The sequence below is a fragment of the Lemur catta genome, chromosome 7, assembly GCF_020740605.2.
Source record: "Lemur catta isolate mLemCat1 chromosome 7, mLemCat1.pri, whole genome shotgun sequence".
In the NCBI taxonomy this organism is placed as follows: Eukaryota; Metazoa; Chordata; class Mammalia; order Primates; family Lemuridae; genus Lemur; species Lemur catta.
The window spans coordinates 60,037,100-60,062,423 of NC_059134.1; the positions used below are offsets into that span (position 1 = coordinate 60,037,100).

Here is a 25,324-nt window from a genome sequence, read left to right on the forward strand (position 1 = left end):
TTCTGCAGATTGCCGATTAGTGATCCCCATAGGGAATTAAGACTTTGCTTAAACTGGCCCCTGATAATGACCTTAAGATAAAGTTGGCAACAACCTGGGAAAATCAGAGAATTGGTCCTATAAAAACAGAATGAGAAGAAAAAGAAATCACTACAGGGTAAAGGACAGAATATTGGCAATATTTTCAGAGCAAGTGAAGCTGGCTCTGAAAAGCTGAACAGCTCTAAAAAGCTGCCTCTGCTAAAGAAATAGCCTTAGTGAATTGCTGTTGCTGAGAGTAAAGTTAATAATTAGACACTCTAGGGTCTGGAAATCTCTTCTGAGGAGTAAACTGGTTAAAGGAAGATCTGGAGTCTAATAGAAAAGAGTGAAATGAAGCTAAAACATAAGACAGCTGTTCAAAAAAGAATCTAATAAGCTGTCTATGAAGTGATCCAATACGTTTTGTTTTCAATTTGATCCAGTATAGAAAAAATAAAAACAATACTATAATTCTGAGAAACAAAATCCTTGGCCTAAAACTGTACTCGATTAAAGTCACCCAAGGTAATGGAAATATTCCTTCTTGGGGGTGGGGGTCTGAGTAGATGATACTGAGATGGGAGTACTTCTGTTCTGTTTAAGTAACTACAAAGAGAATACATTACTTTTATAAACAACAAACAACAAAGATATATTTCCATCTTTTAAAAAGTTAGGGCTATTTACTTGGCTTTCTCAGGTTGGTTGTTACCTTACCCAGAGTCTAAGCCTGAAGTTATCTCCTGTGGTCTCCACCTAGTCCTCTTGCAGCATTTCCTATCTCAGTTAAAGGTACTACCATCCAAGCAGTCACCGAGTCAGAAATGTCAGCTTTGATACCTACATTTCCTTGATTATTTTTTCCTTCAGTCTCCCAAACTTCTCAAATACAGTACACCCTCACTTATCATCAATAGGTTCTTAGAAACTTTGACTTTAAGTGAAATGACACACAATAAAACCAATTTTGCCATAGGCTAATTGATATAAACAAGAGTTAAGTTCTTATGGCACATTTCAGGTCACAAAACATCACCAAACTTCTAAATAAAGACCCAAAACACTTCTAATAGCAAATATTGAGATAAATGTGAGCCATCCATACATTTAAGAAAGATTAATAAAAACAAGATAATTATTTACCCAATTTTTGGTGAATCAGTGAGTGATGGAGTTGCAGTGGTTGTGAGTTAAATCAAGGAATAAATGTTTGCAAAGTGAAAATGGTAAGGAGCACCTCCTACCACCATGCAGTTCAAAAACAAATAACCACAGGTGGGCTCACTGAGCCCTTTTGTACCGCATGATTTGTTGCACATTTGTATGATTATTGTGCATTTGTATGATTATCGTATACTTTATGAATTTCTATTTATTTATTTTAGAGATCATTCTGTCACCCAGGCTTGAATGCAGTGTGTGATCATTGCTCACTGTAACCTAGAACTCCTACACTCAAGTGATCCTCCCGCCTCTGCCTCCCAAGTAGCTAGGACTACAGGAAGCACCACCAGGCCTGGCTAATTTTTCTTATTTTTTTAGAGATGGGGCCTCAGTATGTTGCCTAGGCTGGTCTCCAACTCCTGGCCTCAAGTGATCTTTCTGCCTTGGCCTCCTGAGTTGCTGGGATACAGCCATGAGCCATTGCACCTGGCTCAATTTTTATTTTCTAATAATTTGTATTCATTCATTCATTCATTTTCCAACTCATTTACTGCAGTTCAGGGTCATAGGTGGCCAGAGCCTATCCCAGAAGTTCAGGGCACCAGGCAGGAACCAACCCTGGGCAGGACACCATTCCATCGCAGTACGCCCTCATACACACACTCATACTCACACTGGGACAATTCAGACACACTAATTCACCAACATGCACATCTTTGGCATGGAAAGAAACAAGAGTATCCGGAGAAAACCCACACAGAAATGGGGAGAACATGCAAACTCTACACGTACAGTGGCCCCGGCCCCAGTAGCTTTTTTTCCCCCTCATCAACATTATAACAAAATGACACTGAACAAAATAATATTATTCAAGGGCCTGTTGCAGTCCAGTTCTCTCTTTTTCCACCATATCTACTCTAATCTAAGTGACCTTTATCTTCCAAGAGGACTACAATTGTCTTTTTGGTTTTAATTTTCAATTATTTTGGGTACATAATAGCTGCATGTATATAAGCAACTGTCTCTTAAATAGTCTTAAGTGGTCCACTCAAATCTGTGGATCCCTCTGTTTTCCACCCAGCAGTCAGAATGATCTTTGCAAAATGCAAATCTGATAAAGTCATTCTCTATCTTAGCCAACCAGTGTTTTCAGTATAAAAGTCAAAATCTTTAGTTTGGGCTAAAAGGCTTTTTTCTTTTCTTCTTTAATTTGAAATCAGTCAGTGTTTATTAACTGACCAGATTACAAAAATAATCATGGTAGACACCTTAGGTCATTCTTCTAATAAGCCTGTTGATCTGGTCTTCCCTATTGCCAGCATCTCCACCTTCTACAAAATGGGTTGTCTTTTTCTTCATTCCAACCTGTGGAGATGATAACTTCAAGGGCCACAGGAAGTTATTTACTTCTTTGAAGCATTTTCCAACAGTACAGATCTCACGAATCAGATCCTCCATGCAGAAGATGCCATATTTACCAAGAGATCAAGTAATCAAAGCATTATCTGTCAACACAATTTGCTTCTTACTGATCTTGCCATAACCACGCTTGTAAATTAGTTCATTTACTGACTTCAGGTTTGGGTACCCCCATGCACTATATGGTTCTAAAATCCTCAGCATGTTAACTGAAGCCTTGCTGAGCTTAACAAAGCTTTCACTGAAGATCTGGCAAAGGCGAAGAAGCTGCAACACCTTTCAGACCTTGGATACCTCTGACCCTGATGACAAATGCCAATTTGGGTTATGCAGATACATAGAAGTTGCCAGCTTTTCTTGCGATCCTAGCCATTCGAATCTCAGTTCTGTAAGTCTGCCTATATTCCTTGTGATAAGGCTTAGCTTTTTCATAGAAAAGCTTCCTCCTTGCCTTTTGAAGCATCTTTTGAGAAAACGTCTTTCTCAGGCATTTCATCTTCAGCTCTGTGAAAGTCCTTCACTTTTTCTTAAGGGTTTCTGACACAGCAGGAACCTTCTTTTTCTTCTCTTCGACACCCTCTGTGGTTCCAGCCGGAAAAGAGGTGAAAGGCTTTTTTCTAGTCTAGTCCCTATTTCTCCAGACACTTCTACCACATCTCAGATGTACAACCACACCAGCCTTTGTTTTAGTTCCTCAAAAACATCTTCCCTTTCTTCCATGACAGGACTCTTACACATGCTATTTTTTCTACTTGGTACACATTTCACTTCCTACTTAATCTATTTAATATTCCTACTCATGAACACTCAAGTCAGCTCAGTAGTCACTTCTTCAGGGAAGTCCTCCTTGAACTGAGACTAGGTCAAATGCCATTACTATATTTCTTTGTAGCATCATAAACCTTTCCTATACAATGCTTATTAAAGTTGTAATTTTATGTTTATTTGTGTGTTTATTACTTTAATGCCCATCTCTCTTCCACTAGAGAGTAAACTCTACTTGGACAAGGATTATGTTTACTGTTGTATACCTCTGTAATTCCAGCACATAGCTCAGTACCCAGGCACACAGGAGACATTAAAAGCATTTGTTGAATGAATGTTAACCTCCTGCTGAGTAAAGTGGTTCTTTCCTATAATGGCCCTGAAGTTAAAAATTCCAGCGTACATCTGAGATCTGGCTTTCCAAATTTTAAGGAATAAATCTCCATGCATACCACCCACATCTTGAAGGATTTTATATGGCTTATCTCATCCCTCTTCCATCAAACAAGTGATGTCAGCATCAACCATTTGGAGGTGGCAGGAGGCAGGTGAGAGCCCAGGTGAACTCACCCCTATGGTAGATGCCATGTAGTCTGCACACATTTCTGCAAAGTCCCGTTCAAGAACTCCATAGTAGAGGCCATAGAAGAGGAGAGATATGCCAAAGTCCATGGCATCTTCTGGTTTGATCCTGGAAGGGAAACAGCATAGCCAGAAAGGCCTGTGTAAGACATGACTGGTCTGGATTACTACTCTGAGACACACACGACAGCAACTAAAGTGGGAAGGTGCAAAGACTCTAGAGCAAGTGTTGGCAAACTATGACCAGATCTAATCTGCCTATTTTTATATGGCCTATGGACACCTCTTGAGGAGGCTAGCAGTGTGAGCTGCAAAGACCAAGCCAGAGTATTCCCTCCTGTCCCTTTCCCCCACTTTGCTCCCAGTTCCTGCCTCCCCCAACTGGTGCCCATGCCTTGCAGCTGCCCAGGACCTTTAACTGTCAGGACCTACACATTGGGGAATCCACTGTTGGCAACTGTTGGACACCAAGTGAATTGCCTCACTCCCAGCCAGCCACCCAAGTTGAAATGGCCGAGCCCTCCAAAGGAGGGAAGGGCACACCAGGATCTTGGTGTCACTGGAGCAAAGTGAAAATTACCCAAAGTGGCCAAACACCCCCTGCCAAGCTGCTCCTGAGAACGTCTCAACCGATGGCAACTAGGCACAGAGTATCCCCACTACCTGAGACCTGCCCTCCTTCCCCACACAAAAAGGATGGGGCAGGGTAGGAGTTTCCTCTCTTGTTATCTAAGTACATACATAATATCCTAGATTTTGCCTATTGTCCCACAGAGCCTAAAATATTTACTATGTGGCCCTTTACAGAAAAAATTTGCTAAACACAGGTTTAGAAAAAAGTATATAGTTAGTAAATATTTATACACCAGTTACCATAAAATTATTAGTTGCATCTATACATATTCTGTACTGTGTCACAGTCAAATTTTGGTCCAAGTCTATTTTACCAAGGATAAAGATCTTGCCTGTAATACTAGAGGGTTTGTTTTAATAATTCTTAGGACTAACAATTTGCAACCTTGAGTCTATAAATGTTATAGAAAATTACTTATTAAAATATTTGTACAAAGGACTGTATGTGTTCACTTAAAGTTGTAAATTATATTTATCATAGAAAGTTGAATTTGTTCATCAACCTTATATTTAACCCACTGACTAGGTATCATTGATCTTACACCAACTAACCTGATCAGTAGCATAAAAATGGTCAAGAATCTCAATTCTGTTTTCCACCTTGTATAGTTTAGGCAAGTAAAAAGAAACTGTAATTATAGAAAAAACATCTTTAAAATATAATGCAGGCTGGGCTTGGCTGCTCAAGCCTGTAATCCTAGCACTCTGGGAGGCCAAGGTGGGAGGATCACTTTTAAGTTAGGAGTTCGAGATCAGCTTGAGCAAAAGGGAGACCCCATCTCTACTAAAAACAGAAAAAATTAGCTGGGTGTGGTGGTGCTCGCCTGTAGTCCCAGCTACTTGGGAGGCTAAGGCAGGAGGATCGCTTGAGCCCAGGAATTTGAGGTTGCTGTGAGCTGGGTTGATGCCATGGCACTCTAGTTCTGGCGACAGAGTGAGACTCTGTCTCAAAAAAACTAACTAAATAAATAAAAAATAAAACATAATGCAGAATCTAGTTTGTATACATGTATGTATGTATTTATTAGTTTAGGCAAATAAAAAGAAACTGTATTTATAGAAAAAAAATCTTGAAAACATAATGCAGAATCGTGTATGTATGTATGTATTTATGAATGAATAAATGAATGAATGAACGAATGACAGTCTTGCTCTATGCCCCCAGATAGAATGCAGTGGCTCACACCAACCTCAAACTCCTGGGCTCAACCTTGCCCTCTGGGAGGGCAAGGCAGGAGGACTGCTTGAGCTCAGGAGTTTGAGACCAGCCTGAGCAGGAGTGAGACCCCGTCTCTACTAAAAATAGAAAAATTAGCTGGGTGTCATGATGTATGCTTATAGTCCCAGCTACTCAGGAGGCTGAGGCAGGAAGATCACTTGACCCCAGCAGTTGGAGGCTGCAGTGAGCTATAATGACACCACTGCATTCTACCCAGGTTGACACACTGAGACTCTGTCTCAAAAAAAGGAAAAAGGAAATTGAGACAGAGTCCTGCTCTGTCACCTGGGCTAGAGTGTAGTGACATCATCAGAGCTCATTACAACCTCAAATTCCTGGGCTCAACCAATCCTCCCAGCTCAGCCTCTCAAGTAGCTGGGACTACAACACACACCACCAGGCCTGGCTAATTTTTCTACTTTTTCTAGAGATGGGGTCTTGCTATATTGCTCAGGCTGGTCCCCAATTCCTGGCCTCAAGTGATCCCCCCACCTTGGCCTTCCAAAGTGCTAGGATTGCAGGCATGAGCCACCATGCTTGGCCTTGACTGGGACATTCTTGAAACTGATATATTCCTTGAGGGGATGGAGCTCCTAGACCAGGCTTCCACACCCATCTATGTGGTCTCATTCCCTCACACCTCAGCTCTGGGACTACTGGGAAGACTCCTACAAACACTGTTCTACTGTATTTTCTGTCTTATAACCTTCTAAGGGGATATATTGCCAGGTGTGGCCAACCATGGCCACATGAGTTTGACAGTCTAGCCCAAGGGTCAGCAAACTTGTTCAGTAAAGGGACAAATAGTAAATATTTTAGGTTTTGCAGTCCATATGATCTCTATCACAACTACTCAACTGTGCTGTTTTAGTGCAAAACAGCCATAGACAGTATGAAAATGAACGAACATGACTGTGCTCCAGTAAAACTTTATTTTATAAAAACAGTTGGTAGGCTGATTTGGCCCACAAGGCATAGTTTGCCAATCCCCTTGGTCTGGATGAATATAAGGCCACGCAGGCAGAGTGGATGTTGCAAATAAATAGTTCACATGGACAAGGAAAATAGTTCTGTTAGGGTGATGGGGTTATGCGCAATAACAATTATTATGCTTACTTTTGTTATACTTTTCCACTAAAATATAAATTCTTAGAAAACACAACCAATGATTTGCAATTCTGACTTTGTATATATTCAGGCAATCTTTGCTTTCTGCCAGCACAAATCACAGAGGGCCTCTCTCAGCCCCCTATGGCACCCAAGTTTCCCATCCTGGGTGTTATGTCCCTCTTGTAAATATCCAGGATTTGCAGCAGGAAGAAAGGTACACATCACTAACCACTCCTCCCCAAACACCAGCAAAAACGAAAGCAAAGGGTACTCACTTGAATAATAGGTTAAGACCAAAGAGGGTAAACATGACAGCCATGTAGCCAACGATGCCAGTGGCATAGCTGATTTTATAGATGAGCAGGAACCACTTATAAACCAACCTGGAGAAAGGAGAGAAAGTTAGTACAGCTGACACAGAGATTCAGACCTCAGGGGCCACTGGATCACCAGAATCCCTTATTCTCATACATCAGTGGGGACACCTGGCTCTTTGCTTAGGACTTATTGAGCAACTGCAGTTACTACCCAAAGCTGTTCACTCTCTTAATTGCAGAAACAATTCTACCTACCGGGGAACTAGTGCTTTGTATTTTTCTGGTCTTGGACCAAGAAAAGAAAAGAGATCCCTAAAAAAGAGGTTTCAGCCTCAAACAAAAAAGAGCACAGCTGACTTCGGACAGCTATATCATCTTAAATTCAGGTTAGTTGGATGAGGAATTAAAAACTATTAATAATAACTATACCTGTGCTCAGAAGAGAACAGGTGGGGAAGGCTAGTTCTTGTTAGAAAACAAAATTCAAGGGAAGATGAATTAGAGGTAGAATTAACTACAGGGTTTTACACATGGGCCTGGTTAGCCTGAATAAAACTTTGCTCCTGTCCACAATCCAATCATGAAAGAAATGATATCTAATGAATTTGCTTCCAAAATGACTTTTTTTTCCTAGAGGAGAAGGGATTAAGGAAGGACGCACTCAAAAAGTACCTTTGAATTAGATGTATGTGTGTGGTGTGGTGGCGGTAGTGGGGTGGAGTGGGGTTGTTCATGCCCCTGAAGGAGAAGCAGTGTGCCCAAGGATCCAATGAAGAACAGAGCACAATCTGGTTGGTTGACCCCAGATAGATTCAGAGAGGAAAGATGGTTCCCTGAATGAACCAGAGCCTTTAAAATGCTACAAGGGGTATGTCCCCAAGATCAGCAGGCACTATTCTATCTGTGATGAGAGCTAATGAACAATTTAGCAATTTGCTTGAATAACCAGCACAAGCCTGTGTGGTTCCTAAGAGCCAGGTAGGTTACTACCAACCTTGCTGGACCCCAGGGAGGAAGCTCAGGTCCCTTCCTGCCTGTGCCTCCCTGCTCTGCCTAAGCAAGTAGCAGTGGCTTCTCAGGCTAGGGAAAGGCCCCAAACATCTTGCAATATTGCCTTAAGACCACACACAGCTCCATTACTCAGAGTTTGTGCTGGTCATAAGGGATAGAAACACAATGAAAAGGACATGTAATTTTAGGTCAAGGAACCCTTAATCTGGATTAAATGAGGTATTATTAACTGGGTAACCTCAGATAAGTCAAATCACCTCTGAGAGAGGAGAGGTAATTTTCTTTGTAAAATAGTGGAAAACCATTGCTGCGTTTCTCACTGGATTGCCCATTTCCTGGTGTATATATAATACATGCTCATTAAATGCTGCACGAATAAATGAGAATGTCTATGAAAGTGCTTTGAAATCGTAAAGCACTTTTAAATGTTAGTTATTATTATAAAAAAACCTCCATATTATAGACACGTTTTTGGTCATTTTAGCTAAAAGTTGATACTGTTACTTGGTGACTCGTAATATGTTTTACTACACTTTTTCTTCATATTACCCTATGTGAGGTACCAATTATTGTCCCATTTTTAGGGATGAAGAATTCAAGGCTCAGAAAGGTGAGGTTAAACAGCTAACATGTGGCAGGACTGGGGTTCCCAATCCACATCCATCTGACTCCCGAGCTTGTGTCTTCCATAATGCCAGAGAGAGGCTTCTAGACACCAACTTCACCTTGTACAATGAAACTCAGAGAAGGCCAGAGAAATGCTCGCAGTAAAGTGGAACATAAAAGGCATAGGAAGAAGAGCATTTGCAACTCAAAAGACTTTGGAACAGGTAGTTACGACTTTGAGGCTGGCCATTCCTCCGTTAGGCTCTCCTAGCCCTGTGCACACCCCTGTCATAGCACTTACCAAGTGCACTGCAACAGGTGTCCATCTCCTCCATTAAACCGAGGACTCCTTGAGGGCAGGGACCATGTCTTATCCAGCTCTGTATCCCCAGCGCTCAGCACAGGGCCTGGCACATAGTAGGTGCTTACTGAATGAATGAATGAGAAAATCTCTCTTTTTTCTGTCAAGTACAGATATTACATGACCTCACAAGCTGGTTGGGAAGATCAAATGAGAAATGAATTTGGATAAAATAATAAGAATTATATAGGCAGTGGCTGCTTTGTGACTCAAGAAGGAGGTATTGTTTGTTAGAAAATTATAAATTTGCTGAAATTCATTCATTCAACAAAAATTCATGGAGTAGGATACTATGTGCCAGACACTGTGAAAGGGCCTGGATATACAGAGACAAACAAAATGGATGTGGTTCCTGATCTCATAGTTATAGTTTAGTGGGGGAGATAGATACTAAAAATAATATTTAGTTATAAAGTATGATAAGTTCTATGAAGGAAAACTAGTGTGCGTTATGAGAAAATACAACAGAAAATCTAATTTGGAGATCAGAGAAGGGTTCACAGAAAAAAATATTTAAAATGAGACCACAATGATCACTAGGATTTACTCAGTGTGTTTTTTATATAAACAGACCTTGATATGAGCCATAAAGTAAGCTGTAGAGAAATATTTAGGGGTTCTTATCTGTGACTAGGGTAGGTGGGTCTCCCAATCAGCTTGTTTTAGAGAGGCCCCATGCCACACAATTTTGGCAGACAAAACCTGCAATTTTTTCAATGTAAACCCATCCTCCTGCCATGCATTCCAACCCATTACCTTCAAAAAACCTGGCCTCTTCCCCACTATCTAAACTCTCACCTTGGGGTTGTCTGTACTAGAGGTTTTCGGGTGGCTCGGAAGGTGACAAAGGCTGTGACAGCAGAGAACAAGATCCAGATCACTAGGAACCTCCACCAGTGCAGCTTCACTGTGAAATAGAGGGGAACAACCCACATCTGAAAGAGGGTCACCATCTGAAACACAAACAGAAGCACTTCAGGTCTAGCCAGCTCCCTCTGCAGCTCTATCCACAAGTCCAGAGTGCATCTTGTTCTCCATTTTAGCCTGATCCTCTCCTACATTTCCAATGTTGGACAAAGCTAACTCCACTAGTGATCAAAGTTAGAAACCTGGGACCATGCTTGACTCCTCCTTTTCATCCCTCACTCAACTATCTCTTGGATAACATGTCATTTCTCTGCTTAAAACCCTGTAAACGTCCCCTGCATTTGGATAGGATCCAACATCCTCAGCCAGGCAGTCAAATCTCCGATAATGTGGCCCCAAACTACTATTTTGAGGGCCATCTACCACTCTCCATGTCTTTAAGTCAAGTTGTCCTCCTGAGACTGAAACATCCTTCTCACCTGCCTTTCTGCCTGATAACATCACATTCAAGATACATAAAGCCTTCAGTCTGCTTTTCAGGTAGACTTAGTCATGACTTTCTAATGCTTCAGAAGCATTTTCTTTTCTACTGTCATTACAGTGCTTATTTAGAGTATGAGGCTAGATTCAAATTCATTCTCCACCTGAATGTAAGCTCCTTGAGGGCAGGGACTAGGCCACATTCATGTTTCCTCTGTGCTAGGAAACTGCCTGGCTCATGACAGGTTCTCAATAAATTAGATAAATAAATAAGAAGAAAGTAAAACTAGACTAGAGAAAGACTCCTTAAGAGGGAGGCACATTTCTATTTTAAAGAGTGCCTATTTTATAATACTTTCCCCTCCTTCTCAGCTTTACCTCAGACTTGTTAGCTGAAGAGTTGCAAATGCATAAAAGAATTCTAAGACAGAATTTTAGAGTAATCACCAGTCTTCTGCTCCCCAATGCCTCCTAACTCCCTCCTCAACCACCCTGCTTTCACTATTCTCCAGAGAGTAGAAGTGTAAAAAAAGATAATTAGCACTTAATGGAGGTTCTCTTCCTGATGTCATCAAAAGAAAGAACATTAAAAAAAAAAAAATAGGTGCCGGGCGCGGTGGCTCACACCTGTAATCCTAGCACTCTGGGAGGCCGAGGCGGGAGGATCACTTGAGGTCAGGAGTTCGAGACCAGCCTGAGCAAGAGTGAGACCCCGTCTCTACTAAAAAAAATAGAAAGAAATTATCTGGACAATTAAAAAATATATATAGAAAAAATTAGCCGGGCATGGTGGTGCATGCCTGTAGTCCCAGCTACTCGGGAGGCTGAGGCAGTAGGATCGCTTAAGCCCAGGAGTTTGAGGTTGCTGTGAGCTAGGCTGATGCCATGGCACTCACTCTAGCCTGGGCAACAGAGCGAGACTCTGCCTCAAAAAAATAAAAATAAAAAGGAGAGCTAAGAGAGGAAAAGAATAGCTAGTTTCCTTGTGTTCCATAGTAGAAAAAACTAAGAAAGTATTTACTCTTAGGGATTTCTACACCAGTGCTATCCAAAAGAAATGTAATACAAGTCACATATATAATTCAAACATTTCTGGCTGCTACATTTTATAAAAGTAAAAAGAAACAGATCACAATAATTTTAATAATGTATCTTATTTAACTCAATATATACAAATTATCATTCCAATATACACTCAAAATTATTTATAAAACATTTTACTTCTTTTGTGGTAAGACTTTGAAATCTTACATGTATTTTATTACAGCAACTGCATTTCAAGGGGTTAATGACCACATGCAACTGGCGGCTACCGTAACAGAAAGTGCAGCTTAGAGCTTCTTTTTAGTGTTTCGTTATCTGTAGCTGCCATTCTCTCACAGACTGCTCTGTGACAATAAAAAGCCTTAGTTTTTTAGTGTTATTTTATGGATTAAAAAAAAATGAAAGAGTGAGAGAACTGAGAATGGTAAGAAGAGTCACTTTGCTTTAGAGGTGCCCATTCCATGTGCCCAAGGATGCTGGCTGCTGGCCAGTGATGCATGAAGCCTCAACAACAATCCTCCTGCATAGGAACCCACGATGGACCCTCTAAATGAGGCATTCTAAAATGGTCTGGCCTTACATTAAAGGTGTGGAAGCACCAGGATGTCGTAACAAATAGCTACCCAAATAACGCCATTCTATTGGCACTGGAAGGACATCAGGAAAAGACATGACAACAGCTGCAGATAATTTAAACTAGAGGATAAGCCAAGCTGAATCATGATACTAAAAGGAAGTAGAAGGAGGTAGGTATAAAAGGAGGGCTGGAGGGTTTTTGGTCTTCACATTGTTTGCTTTAACAGGCTCATGAGGCTGTTTACAAAAGAGTAGGCCCTAGAGAAGAATTACATCACACAGTCTGGTCACATTTGAGCAGACTCTCTGAGAAAGAACAGAAATTTCTGGTCTCCTTCCAGCTTTTCCAAAAACCTGGCTGTTGCATAAAAACAACCAGCCTGCTCTAACAGCCTCTTTCCCACCCCCGACCAACCATCAACAGCATATCCTGAGGAGTTGTCTGAGGCCAAGGTAATTTTCTCTACATGAGCTACAACTCTGTACATGTTGGGTGAGGTTAAGGCAGAGACCCTGGATTCTATTCTGACTTGGACAGAGACACAATCAGGAGTAAGTCTGGGCATCAGTGTAAAATGAATAAAAAAATCTTGCCTTGTTTTCTACCTTTAAGGCTTAAAACTTTAGGGTGAAAAAGCTACTCAAGTCACATAGAGATAGAGAGAAAGCAAGAGCACACACACAGAAAGGGAGAAAAAGAAAGAGAGAGAAAGAGAAATTTAGAGACAGGATTAGGGTCTTTGAAACCAGAATGTCCCAGTGGAAGCAGCAGACTTGAGTTCTAGTTCTGTTCTGCCTCCAACTCATTGGGTCACCCTAAGGAGGTCCTCTCTCCTTGAAAGAAAGGTTTGGCTTGATTTCTCAAATGCCTTCAAGTTCTAACAGGCTAAGGTTCTGTTAACCAGCCCTGTATCTCAGACTTCCTGGGAGAGTGGAGGCAATGTTCATTCACTCACTCATCTATCCATCAAGTATTTATTTTGATTTAATGGGAAGAAGAATGCAGAAATAAACATGACTTCTAGTCCCTGTCCTCCATTATTTCCATGATTCTATTAAACTTCAGACCCTTTCTAGAAGTATAAATAGAAATCATTAAAGAATGAATAGAATGATACAGTGATCAGAGATTTTAGAATTAAAGAGATCTAAATATGAATCCCAATACAGCTATTTACTAATTGTGTTACCTTATTACAAGTCACTTAACCCTGATAAGCCTCAGTTCTGTAAACTGTAAAAACAGGGTTAACAGTATCTGCTCTCATAAGGTTGTTTGAGTTAAGTGAGTTAATGCATGGAAAGCACTAAGAACACTCACTATAAGTAATGTAATAAATATAAGCATCCAATATAATAGCTTTTATATTTAAACGGAAGTAATGTATATAAAACAAGTACACTGCATAATTCATACTCAGTAAATGAGAGCTCTTATTATGGCTTCGCATGATCAAAAATGGATAAAGTCACACATACAAGGGAGCAAAGCCCAGAATGAAGCAACCAAAATAATTACCATATTAAAAGTGGTGGGGTGATAGCAATTTCTTTATAATGTTTAATTTGTCCTTTCTAGGAAAATACATTATCTAAAAATACAAACCAAAGACATGAGGCCATTTTCAGGTATCTAGGCACTCTCCATTGGGGAGTCTTAAAAGCTAGCTTCTGCATGGGGTCTAGAGAGCAGCCGATAGCGTGAGAACATAGTGCTTAACAAGGGGCAGAGCAGGGGGGCCAAGTGAACAGAATATTCCACCACGTGAAAAAAGGATAAATTACCTGGTTAATTTATTTGGTTTGCTCTTGAAATTTCTACTGTAGTATTTACTGGAATTTTGCTTGGTCAGTAACTTTAAACTTCTTCATTAAGGAAGGCATTTTTAATGGCTAACTTGGCAACAAATGGCTGAAGTTATGTTTGATTCTCAGAGTGATGGCAGGGACTCTGGTGCCATCTGGTGGCAACACTTATGTAGACACATTTGGTTAGATAGTTTATTCAAATACTTGGGCCTGATGCATGAAATAATGGGAAGCCTTGGCCCTGGTGTGTCTTCCAGGATTTGAGTGACAAGACATAAACATATGAATTAGGCAGCCATGCAAAGCATTGAGTACTGACATGAGAATTTACAGGAAAGATGTAAATGTGTGAGCAGGAGCTATCAGGAAGATTTCCTGGAAAAGGCAGAGCTTTAGATGGCTAAGAGAAACGGATTTGCCCAGGTGAAGGGAGAACACAAAAGGCATCCATCCTTCTTTCCCTGAATCTACAAATATTAAGCTGAAGACTAGCCTGAAACTGACTCATTAATTCATTCGGCAAACACTCAGGGACAATCCCAGCTTCTCTGATCTGGGAGATAATAGCAATATCCCGCTTATCTCTCCACAAGGCTAAAATAGTTGAGATGATGATATTAGATGCTAACTGTAAGAGCTAGTTCAGATTTAAATGGACTTTTAGTTGAGAGCTGGCCATCACAGGAAGGTGTGTTGGCAGAGATGGAATCAACACCTGATAATTATTTCTAATCCACAAGACAACATCCAGCTCTCAGAGGAACTAGAATTCATGACAACAGTCAGATCTAGCCTTCCCTGGGCATCAGCTGCCTTGCCAGTCTGCAGATGGTTGGCATTTTTGACTTTCGGAATTCTCATCTTATTTTACCTCTGCTTCTCCCCATGTTGCAGGATAGGGATCACCCACCACACTTGGCTGAAAAGGAATATTGTGGATGAAATTAAAACTACAAGTCCAGGTAGTAGAATAAAGTAAAACTCACAGCTAACAGAACAATTGGCTTGCAAAAATGCTGATAAATGGACCAAGGTCAACTGGAAGGAGACTTCTGGGATGTGCTCGATGACTCTGTTCAATATTTTCAGAAATGATTTGGATGAAAATACAAATAGACCTACTTATCAGCTTGGGGCAGAGGGGTTGGGGGGTGGTGAGGGAGGCAGTGAACATCGAAAAGAGAAGAAATAAGACAAAAATGAATAAAGTTTGTTTCTAGGATTCTTCTGGCTCTAACATTCTATGAGCTAATAAGCTGAAAAGAAGAACCAAAATCACACTATGAAACCTAACTACCCAAGTATAAGATGGGACAGAATGGCTCACGTGAAATAGATTTGTGGATTTCAGTAGACCACAAATTGCCAGGGGTATACGCTAGCAGAGCTGCTGCCAAAAGAGCCAAAACAACCTGACACTGCTTAACTAAGAATACACCCAGAAGGAAGGAGGCAGCATCTCTATTGTTCTCTGCTCTGCCAAAGTATCCCTGGGGCCCTGGGATCAGGGCTTAGGACCACACCATACAAAGAACACTAACAAATAAGCATGGCCATTAAGAGAGAAGCCAGGATTACAAAGGGTTTGGAAATAAAATCACATAAGGAACAGCTGAAGGTACTGGGATATCAGGCCTGGAGAAGACTACAGGAAGGCATGGCTATTGCCTTCGCTTACTTGAAGAGGTGTACAGAGGCCCAATAAGCAGATACGCAGTGTAGCTTCCATCATCTGATAGACCCTACACATTGCTGGAATATTCTACAGGGCAGAAACTTGGTTGGAGGAGTTTCCTTCTGACCACACCCACAAATAGTCATCCTTATCACATGAGGCAGGCAATGCCACTGCTAATATATTTGCTAGACAGTTCTTCTCTGATGCTAACCTGAAAAATCTGCCTTTGTGTCCCTTCTGCTTCTGGGTCCAACTCGTATCTTTCAGAGAAAGCACAGAATAAATTTAGTACCTGTTTCTAATACCTAGAACTATGTCTTCTTTCCCAAGTTGTCTCCTCTCCAAGCAAAAGGGTAAGTCAAGCAGTCATTTAACAAACACTTACTGAGCACTTACTTACTGGACACCATGCTAAGGACTGGGGAATTCAGAGATAAAAAACTAAATATCCTCAAGAACTTAAGTCTACTGAGGAGAAACAAATAACTACAATTTGGTATAAGTATTATAATGGAGTAACCCCTGATGGCCAAGTAAATACAGAGGAGAGGTGCTTCACTCAAAGTGGAGGAACCAAGAAAGGCTTCCTGAAGGAAGAATCCCTTTGATCTCTGCCTTGATGGCCTAGTAGGTCCAGGTGGGAAAAGGTATGCATTAATATTTGAGGTAGGGGTGAGAAATGAGCCTAAAAAAGTAGGCAAGGCTCAGAAATGGCTGATACATATATCATAGCTAGAAGTTTTTATTATATTCTGAGGATAAAATTTTTTTTCTCACAGAAAGTAGATTACAACTTCTTACCCTCTTAGTCAGAATTCTCTAACCACATGCTAGTAATCTTCTTAATGTCTTGGTCTGAGAAAAAGCTATAGTACTTTAAAGGTTTCCAGGTAGGAGATTTTGTAACTCATCTGTTCAGAAGGCAACACTAGCTCAGGAGGCGGGGTCCGAACAGATTCTTTATTTGGTAGCAAAGATGATGAAAGCTTCTCCTTGGAGATCTTTAAAAATAGGATAGACACTTTTCCAGGCATAAACTTATTCCTTCCCTTAACATCCCTGAGGGAGCTAAAGAGTAATATTAGACTCTCTAAACAGATGATGAAAAGTGAGCTACAGAGAAGCCAAAAAGCAAGTTTGGCCTGGGCTAGGTTTCCAATCCAGATCTTCCATCTCCAAGCTGCCTCTCTACCATTCACTAAGTTTGTGAGGAAGCCCTAGAAAGGCTGGGGGGCAAGATGACATAGAAAGTAAAAGAGTGGTTGTGAAAGCACCGGAGATTCAAGGAAAGGACTTGGGCAAAAGTCACTAAAGAAGAAAAGTCAGCAGAGTTAAAAACAGAAATGACTATGACAGAAACTGACAAAAATTTCCTGAAGCCTTTGAGAAAAACCTACGAAAAAAGCACTTAACCAAGAATCAGATTTTAGTTTTAGGTCCAGCTCTCCAATTTAATGGTCAGGTACTCCCAGAAAATAACTTCAGGATTCTGTACCTTGGTTTACTAATTTGAAAAATGGAGATAAATCCCTATCCTTACTATTTTATAGAGCTGTTGTGAGGTTCAATGAGACAGCAGATGAGAAAAGTATTTTTTAAATCATCAGCAAATTTAAACTATAAGCAATTTAAGGTATTATTATAGTTATTGCTGGAATAGACCAGTATCTAAAATTTAAGATATAGAAAACAGTAGGATCTCTTGTTCTAAATACCAATTAATTTAGACTATATCTCTCTTCTAACGTGAAGGTTGGACTCGAGCTCCTAAGTTAAAGCGAGAAGTTTGATACTAATATTTCTCAGTGAACTGGCGTAGCTACTCATAATCAGTCTCAGCTAGCAATATCCATGCTGCCCTAGATCCTAGAGTCTAGGACAGTGTTTCTCATTAGGGGCGATTTTGCTCCCCAGCAAACATCTGGTGATGTCTGAAGACATATTTGATTGTCACAACTGGGGGAAGGGTGTTCTTAGCATCTGGTGAGTAGAGGCCAGGGATGATGCTGTTAAATATCCTACAATGCACAGGACAGCCCCACAAAAAACAGAGAATTATCTGTTTCAAAATGTCAATAGTTCTCCTGTTGAGAAAACTTGGTTTAGGAGAACAGAGCTAGTGTTTTTCTACTTGGTGGTCATGGGTACCCACTGAGAGGCTGGGATACCAACCCGCACTGGTGAAAAACAAAAAATTTCATTCAGTTTGAGAGAAACAGAGTCTTATCAATTAATTCCATCATATCTTGGGATGCCAAAAGAAGCATTTTTTTTGAAAGCTCTGATGGCTAATTTCAAACAGTTCATGTTTCTGTTACTCAGCAACAATCCCAGTGCCTCTCCTTTTAGACAATATTCTCTGGAGAATTGTTCTGATTCTCTTTTATTCCCATTCCTCACCCCACAGACATTCTAATGTGAGACATATATATATACATTTGTACCTTGTAAACTATTACTATGTATTTTTAATTTATTAATTGGCACTGTGTTATATATCTATTTCTTACTATTTCCACTCAGTACTATTCTTCTAAAATCCACCCAAGTTGCTACAGGTATACTCAATGTGTTGCTTTTAACTGTAAAACAATTTCATAATATGTATCTACCTCATTTTACATATTTACTCTTTCAGAGATAGATATTCAGATTGCCTCCAACTCCTCCCTTAATTGTCACAATTAACATTTAAATGAACACCATCTCACATATCCCCCCTTAGGATGTGTTACAGGGTATGTGTATATTCTGTTTGGCCGAGCAGTGCCATGCTGCCACCCACAATGACTGCACCAGTCTTCATACCCAAAAAAGAATGCACAAAGGCTCTGATCCTTGCTAACACTTGACACTATTCAACTTTCTAGTTCTTGCCAACCTACCAGATGTAAAGTATTAGGTTATTAAGTATGAAATGTCCGATTTCCTTAAGGACTAAGTTTGACAGTTGATATCTCTGCATTTCACTTTGACACTTCTTGCTTTATTTTTATTGTGAGGGTACATCCTCAGTCTTTCACGTGCACATTTTGGCTTGTGATTATCTCTTTTTTTTTTTTTGAGACAGAGTCTCACTTTGTTGCCCGGGCTAGAGTGCTGTGGTGTCAGCCTAGCTCACAGCAACCTCAAACTCCTGGGCTTAAGCGATCCTACTGCCTCAGCCTCCCAAGTAGCTGGGACTACAGGCATGAGCCACCATGCCCGGCTAATTTTTTCTATATATATTTTTAGTTGTCCAGATAATTTATTTCTATTTTTAGTAGAGACGGGGTCTCGCTCAGGCTGGTCTTGAACTCCTGACCTCGAGCGATCCACCCACCTCGGCCTCCCAGAGGGCTAGGATTACAGGCGTGAGCCACCGCGCCCGGCCTGTGATTATCTTTCACATTTTTTTTTAGAGCAATTTTTGTGAAACCATGGATAAGTCAAAAATTTGTGTTATTTTTGAATATGAGTTCCTTCACGGAACCAATGCAGCGCAGACAGCTCTAAGTATCAACGAAGTGTTTGGGAAGGATGTGGCTAATGAACACACAGTATGTTGATGGTTTGCAGACGTTCCATGCTGGTGATTTTAATATTGAAAATGAGCCACGTGGGCAACTTGAGACCAAGGTGGATAATGATGAGCTGAAAGCTGTAGTGGAAAGCGAATCCATCTCAACCTACGTGTGAATTAGCAGCAAAGTTTGACATTACTATTCCAACAATATTGGACCATTTGAAACAAATCGGCAAGATAAAGAAGTTGGATAGATGGGTTCCTCATGAATTAAACAAGCGTCAGAAGAGAAATCATCTCAAAGCTTGCCTTTCTTTGCTGTCATGACATAAAGGTGAACCATTTCTATACCGTATTGTTATATGTGATGAAAAATGGATTCTTTTGGATAATTGCAAGCATTTGGCACAATGATTGGATAAAGATGAAGTGCCGAAACACAGTCCAAAACCAAATATTCATCTAAAAAAGCTAATGGTGTCTGTTTGGTGGTCCAGCGCTGGTATCATCCACTACAGCTTCATGAAACCTGGTCCATCGATTACAGTGGATATCTACTACAACCAACTGGATGAAATGATGAGGATGCTTGTAATTAAGCAGCTGAGATTATTCACTAGAGACAGACCAATCCCCTTGCAAGACAACACTTTACCACATGTCACACAATAACACTGCTCAAACTACATCAGCTGAACGTGGAAACTCTTACTCATCCACCATATTCACCAGACCTTGCACCAACTGACTACCACTTCTTCCAGTCTTTGAACCACTTTCTGCAAGGAAAAATACTCAATTCTCAACAAGCTATGGAAAGCACCTTTGATGATTTCATTGCCACTTGCTCTCCAGGCTTCTTCGCTGCAGGTATAAGCAAGCTACTGTTAAGATGGCAAAACTGTGTGGATAGTCTAGGTGCATACTTTGATTAATTTTACTGCTGTTTGTTTGAGATATAATAAACTGCACTTTTGATTCAAAATCGGACATTTCATATTTAATGATGTAATACTATCTCCTTGTTTTAACGTGCTTTCTCTAGTTACTAATGACTCTGAGCATCTCTTTTCATGCTTAATGGTCTTTTGGGTTTCTTCTCCTGTAAATTGATCATATCTTTTGCCCATTTTTCTATTGGACTTACTGTCTTGTGTTGATCTGTAGGAGTTCCTCTGGATAGTCACGATATTAATCTATTGTCAATTTTAATCATTACTAATCTCTTCTCCATTTGGTTATCGGTTAACTTTGTCTATGGTATATTTTACAGAACAAACAATACTTAATTTTAATGTAATCATCCCCAAAGCACTACCTAATAAAAAATTTTGATGTATCCAAATTTATCAAATCTTATTTTTTTAAATTTACCTCATAACTTTATCTTTCATAATTAGGCTTTTAATCTATCTTGAGTCCCTTTTGTATTCAGTATGATGTATGAAACTAGTTTTAATTTTCCTCCATATAGTGAGCTAGTTTTCTCAACACAATCTACTTAAAAATGAATACCTTCTTCATTAATTGATGATTACACCTTTATTGTATATTAAGCTCCCATCATACATGGATCTGACCCTGAGATCTTCATTCTGTCCCACTGGTCTATTTGTCTATATTTATGTTATGCCTTAATATCTGGAAAGTCCCTGCCTTGGCAGTTGCTTTCTTTCTTGCCTCATTTTTAAATTTCAGGTAGAGAAAAAAATAAATTATTCAAAATCATCGGTTAATAAACATTATCATCATTAGTCCACGTGCACACATGGATCATTGTTAATTTTTTGAACTATTTTTAATTGTGGTAAAAAATAAAATTTATCATTTTAACTGTTTTTAAGTGTGTAGTTCAGTAGTGTTATATATATTCACATTGTTGTGTAACAGATTTCTAGAACTTTATCATCTTGCAAAATGAAAACTCTATACCCATTAAACAACAGGCCCCAATCCTCACCCCCATAGCCACCATTCTACTTTCTGTTTCTATGAATTTGACTATTTTAGATATCTCATGTAAGTGGAATCACGTAGAATCTGTCTCTGTGACTGGCTTATTTCACTTAACATAATGTCTCTAAGGTTCATCTATGTTGTACCATGTGACAGGATTTCTTTCCTTTTTACGTTAACTATTTTTAATAATGTGATAAATACTGAACCCACCAATGAACCTAAGATGTGAAACATCTAAAATTACTTAATCTAGCTATAGGCTCTTCTCTGTCCTATCCTTCAATCTCTCTTCTATACAAAGTTAGCGTTATCTGGAATCTTGACCTTATTCCCTTGCTTTTTGAAATATGGTTTTATCACATACATACATATTTTTTAAATATACCATTTAGTTCCATTGTTTTCAGTTTTCTATAAAAGGTATCAACTTGTAAGTAGTTTTCTCTTACTTACCTTTATACTCAATATTATACTGCTAAGAGTCAGCCTTACCACTATTTATAGCTATAGTTAATTATGTTTCATAATTTTTTCAGTTTTATGTTATATGCATTATTTTTTGCTATATAATATTCCAATACGTGAATATATCACAACTAACTTATCTGTTCACCAAATGTGGGTATTAAGTCATTTCCAAGTTTTTGCTATTACAAATAGTGCTGCTATGAAAAAATCCTAGGAGGATGTACCAAAATTTTCTCTTGGTATATATCTAGTAATTAAACTCCTAGATCATAGAGAATTTGAATACTAAACTTAAAAGACAGTGCTAAACTGTTTTTCTAAGTGGTTCCTCCACAAAGGAAACAACATAACTGAGCACAGCCCCAGTATGGGGCTATAAAGGATCAAAGAATATCTGCTGACTGAACAAATAGGCAGACATCATGGAGAAGTGGGGATAGCACAGGAATCAGACGCAAGGGGTCTGAGTGCTAATCGTTGGTTGAGTGGGGCTCAGTTAATCTCTTCGACCCTCAGTTTCTTGGTCCGTACAATGCCAAATTAATACTACCTACCTCAAAGCAAAATACCTGGCACACTATAAAGTATTCAATAAATGCTAGCTGGTATTATTAATTACATTTATGTAATTACATAGTTGGTAATGTCCCAACTATGTTTCTGCTCTGCTTTTCTTCTCTAGCACCCACCTTTCACCTAGAGCATATTTGAGAGCGAGTGGTCCCCAAGAATTGTAAAACTGGTATCTATAGCTACTACCTAATATCTGCGTAGGCAGGCAGAAGAATTTTAGATGAACCAAGATAGAAAATCAAATAGCAAGATGGGCTATCTAAACAGAATAGCAAATAATAGAGTCCTTAATCCATCATAAATCTAGTCCATCCAAATATACCACATGGCTCCAGCTATGAATAATATGTACATGTCATAGAAATGTAAACAATGAGTATTTATTTAAGCAAAAATCCGGAGGAGGAGTCAGGCTTGGTAGCAAACATCTGTAATCCGACCACTTTGGGAGGCTTGCTTGCGGCCAGGAGTTCAAGACCAGCCTGCTGGGCAACATAGCGAGATCGTGTCTCAAAAAAAAAAAAAAGAAAAAAAAAAAATTGGGAGGAGGAAATGTGTGTATGTGAGGAGTACGGATATAGCAGTATAATTACTACTTTCCAAAGTAGAAAGTCAATATATAATATTTAAAAGTAGAAATTTACTTATCAGTACAAATTTCTTTTTCTTTTCTTTTTTAAGAGACAGAGTCTGAATATGTTGCTCAGGGTGGTTGCAAACTCCTGGCTTCAAGCGATTATCGCTACTTGGCCTCCCAAAGTGGTGGGATTATAGGCATAAGCCACCATATCTGTCCTAAAAATGTTATTTAAAAATACAGAGGTCTTTTCCACAGGACAAACTTCTATGGGAAAAAAAAAATACACAGGTCAGTATCAGAGAATTAAAAAAGTTAAAAGTGGTTGCCACAGAATAATCAGAGACTGATAGAGTTGGGCAGAGGACTGATATGTTCTGCTTTTTAAGCCTTGTAGAACTGTTTTATTTTTAAAACCATAATATGTATTACTGTAATAAAAACTGAAATATCAAATATAAAAACTAGTCAATGAAATGAACAAATAATTGACAGAAGAAACCAAAGCATTAAAACATGCTCAACCTCACTAATAATTAAAGAAATACTTAGTCAGATATTTTCACCTTATTAGACTTAACAAAGATTAAAAATATTGATGATTCCCTATGTCTTTTTTAACACTGGACAACAGGACTATTAAAATTTCTGTTGATGGATTGTAAACTATAACAGCTGTAACGTTTTGGGAGGGCAATGTGGCAAGTTCCATTAATAATTAAAATGTGTATATCTTTTGACTAGGCAATTCCAATTCTAGGAACTCATGCCTCTCTAACTATACTAATTATATATGTATAAGAACCTTAGGGAATCATTGCTTGTAACTGCAAAAAAATTGTTAATTAAGATATGTCTTTCAATAGAGGTAAGTTAAATTTTTAAAAATCTTTTTTAAAAAATACTATGCAGCTAGTAGTTTAAGAAGATGATATGCATACTAATATACACAGATAGTGGAGAGACAGTACTAGGTGGAAAATGTTGCTGAACTTAATGGATGTCATAAACATCTAAAAATTTAAAAACATACATTTCCAGATTTTTTCTACGTATAACAGATTAATACTAGTGGTTCTCTCTGGACACTTGATTTCAAGGTCACACACACCTATACTGTTTGAATTAAAAATTTTTTTTTATTTTTACTTTCTTCTGATCTACTTCATAATGTTTGAATTTTTTATAACAAATATATGTTTTATAATCAGAATGATTAAAATGAAAAAATCAAGATGAAAACCTCATCCTCTGTCTCCAGGAAGGTCTACTTCATCCTCTAAGAACAAGACAGGTTTTACCTCTCTTAGTAATTCAATCTGATACAAATTTTAGAACTCAGTTGGAAAACTTTAAGGAAGTCCAGTCAAATATCCCATAAAAATCACAAAATTCTCCTCCACAACATTACTGACAGGAGGCTGATAGCCCCTACTAAACCATAAACTGTAGTAAGACAATCATATCCTTCTAAGACTTCATTCCACTGTGGAACAGCACTCACTGCTGAACAACTCTTTATAATATTTAGCGAAATTTACATTCTTAAAACTCATTCCTTAGTTCTGATTTGGAGCTTTGGAGTTACACAGAATAACAATGATGGAAAAATATTTTAAAGCTTGAAGGGACTTTAGCAATCATCTAGTCTTAAACCCTTACTTGAAAGATGAAACATGAGTATGAAGAAAAAGAGACTAGGAATGAATAATTTGTCAAATGTCTACTGCTAATTAGCAGCTGTGCTAGAAATAACAGATCTCAGATCACCTGACTTCCATGTTGAGGCTTATTATACTATACTAAAATTCTATTCCTCAAAAATAGAAGATGGGGCCAAGGTGAGAAGATTGTTTGAGCTCAGGAGTTCGAGACTAGCCTGAGCAAGAGCAGGACACTGTCTCTACTAAAAAAAAATAGAGAGAAATTAGCTGGACAACTAAAAATATAGAAAAAATTAGCCGGGCATGGTAGAGCATGCCTGCAGTCCCAGCTATTCGGGAGGCTGAGGCAGGAGGATTGCTTGAGCCCAGGAGTTTGAGGTTGCTGTGAGCTAGGCTGACGCCATGGCACTCTAGTTCAGGCAACAGAGTGAGACTCTGTCTCAAAAAAAAAAAAAAAAAATAGAAGATGGGGGAACACTTCCTAACTCATTCTATATGCATTTACGTGGTACCAAAGCCAGGCAAAGACATCACAAGAAAACTAGAGAATAATATCCCTTATGAATATAAATGTAAAATCCTAATAAAATACTAGCAAACAGAATCCAGCAGCAGATTAAAAGGATTATATACATCAAGACCAAGTGGAACTTATCTCAGGAATGCAAGGGTGGTTCAACACACAAAAATCAATTAATATAGTAATACCTCATTAATAAAATGAAGGAAAAACCACAAGACCATCTCAACTGACATACGAAAAAAATCTGAAAAACCCAACACCCATTAATGATAAAAAAAAAAACTTAACAAACTAGAAACAGAAGGGAATTTCCTCAACATGATAAAGGGCATTTAAGCAATATCCATAGTTCATTATATTGCAAGAGTTATATATACAGCGCCAGAGTTATAT

The 25,324-nt window shown here is 39.0% G+C and overlaps 1 protein-coding gene and 1 pseudogene across 6 annotated transcripts in view; both read right to left on the reverse strand.

Annotated features, from left to right (window-relative positions):
* RNF121 (ring finger protein 121) overlaps window positions 1-25,324 on the reverse strand; it is a 72,565-nt gene that overhangs the window by 12,052 nt on the left and 35,189 nt on the right. For all 6 annotated transcript variants that reach the window (XM_045555569.1, XM_045555568.1, XM_045555571.1 and 3 more), the window contains 3 exons: window positions 10,007-10,161; window positions 7,189-7,296; window positions 3,940-4,060 (listed from right to left, as the gene is read on the reverse strand). In XM_045555569.1, coding sequence (XP_045411525.1) covers window positions 3,940-4,060; window positions 7,189-7,296; window positions 10,007-10,161 — 384 coding nt within the window. The remainder of the gene's footprint in view (window positions 1-3,939; window positions 4,061-7,188; window positions 7,297-10,006; window positions 10,162-25,324) is intronic.
* On the reverse strand, window positions 2,398-3,158 carry LOC123641089 (annotated as a pseudogene).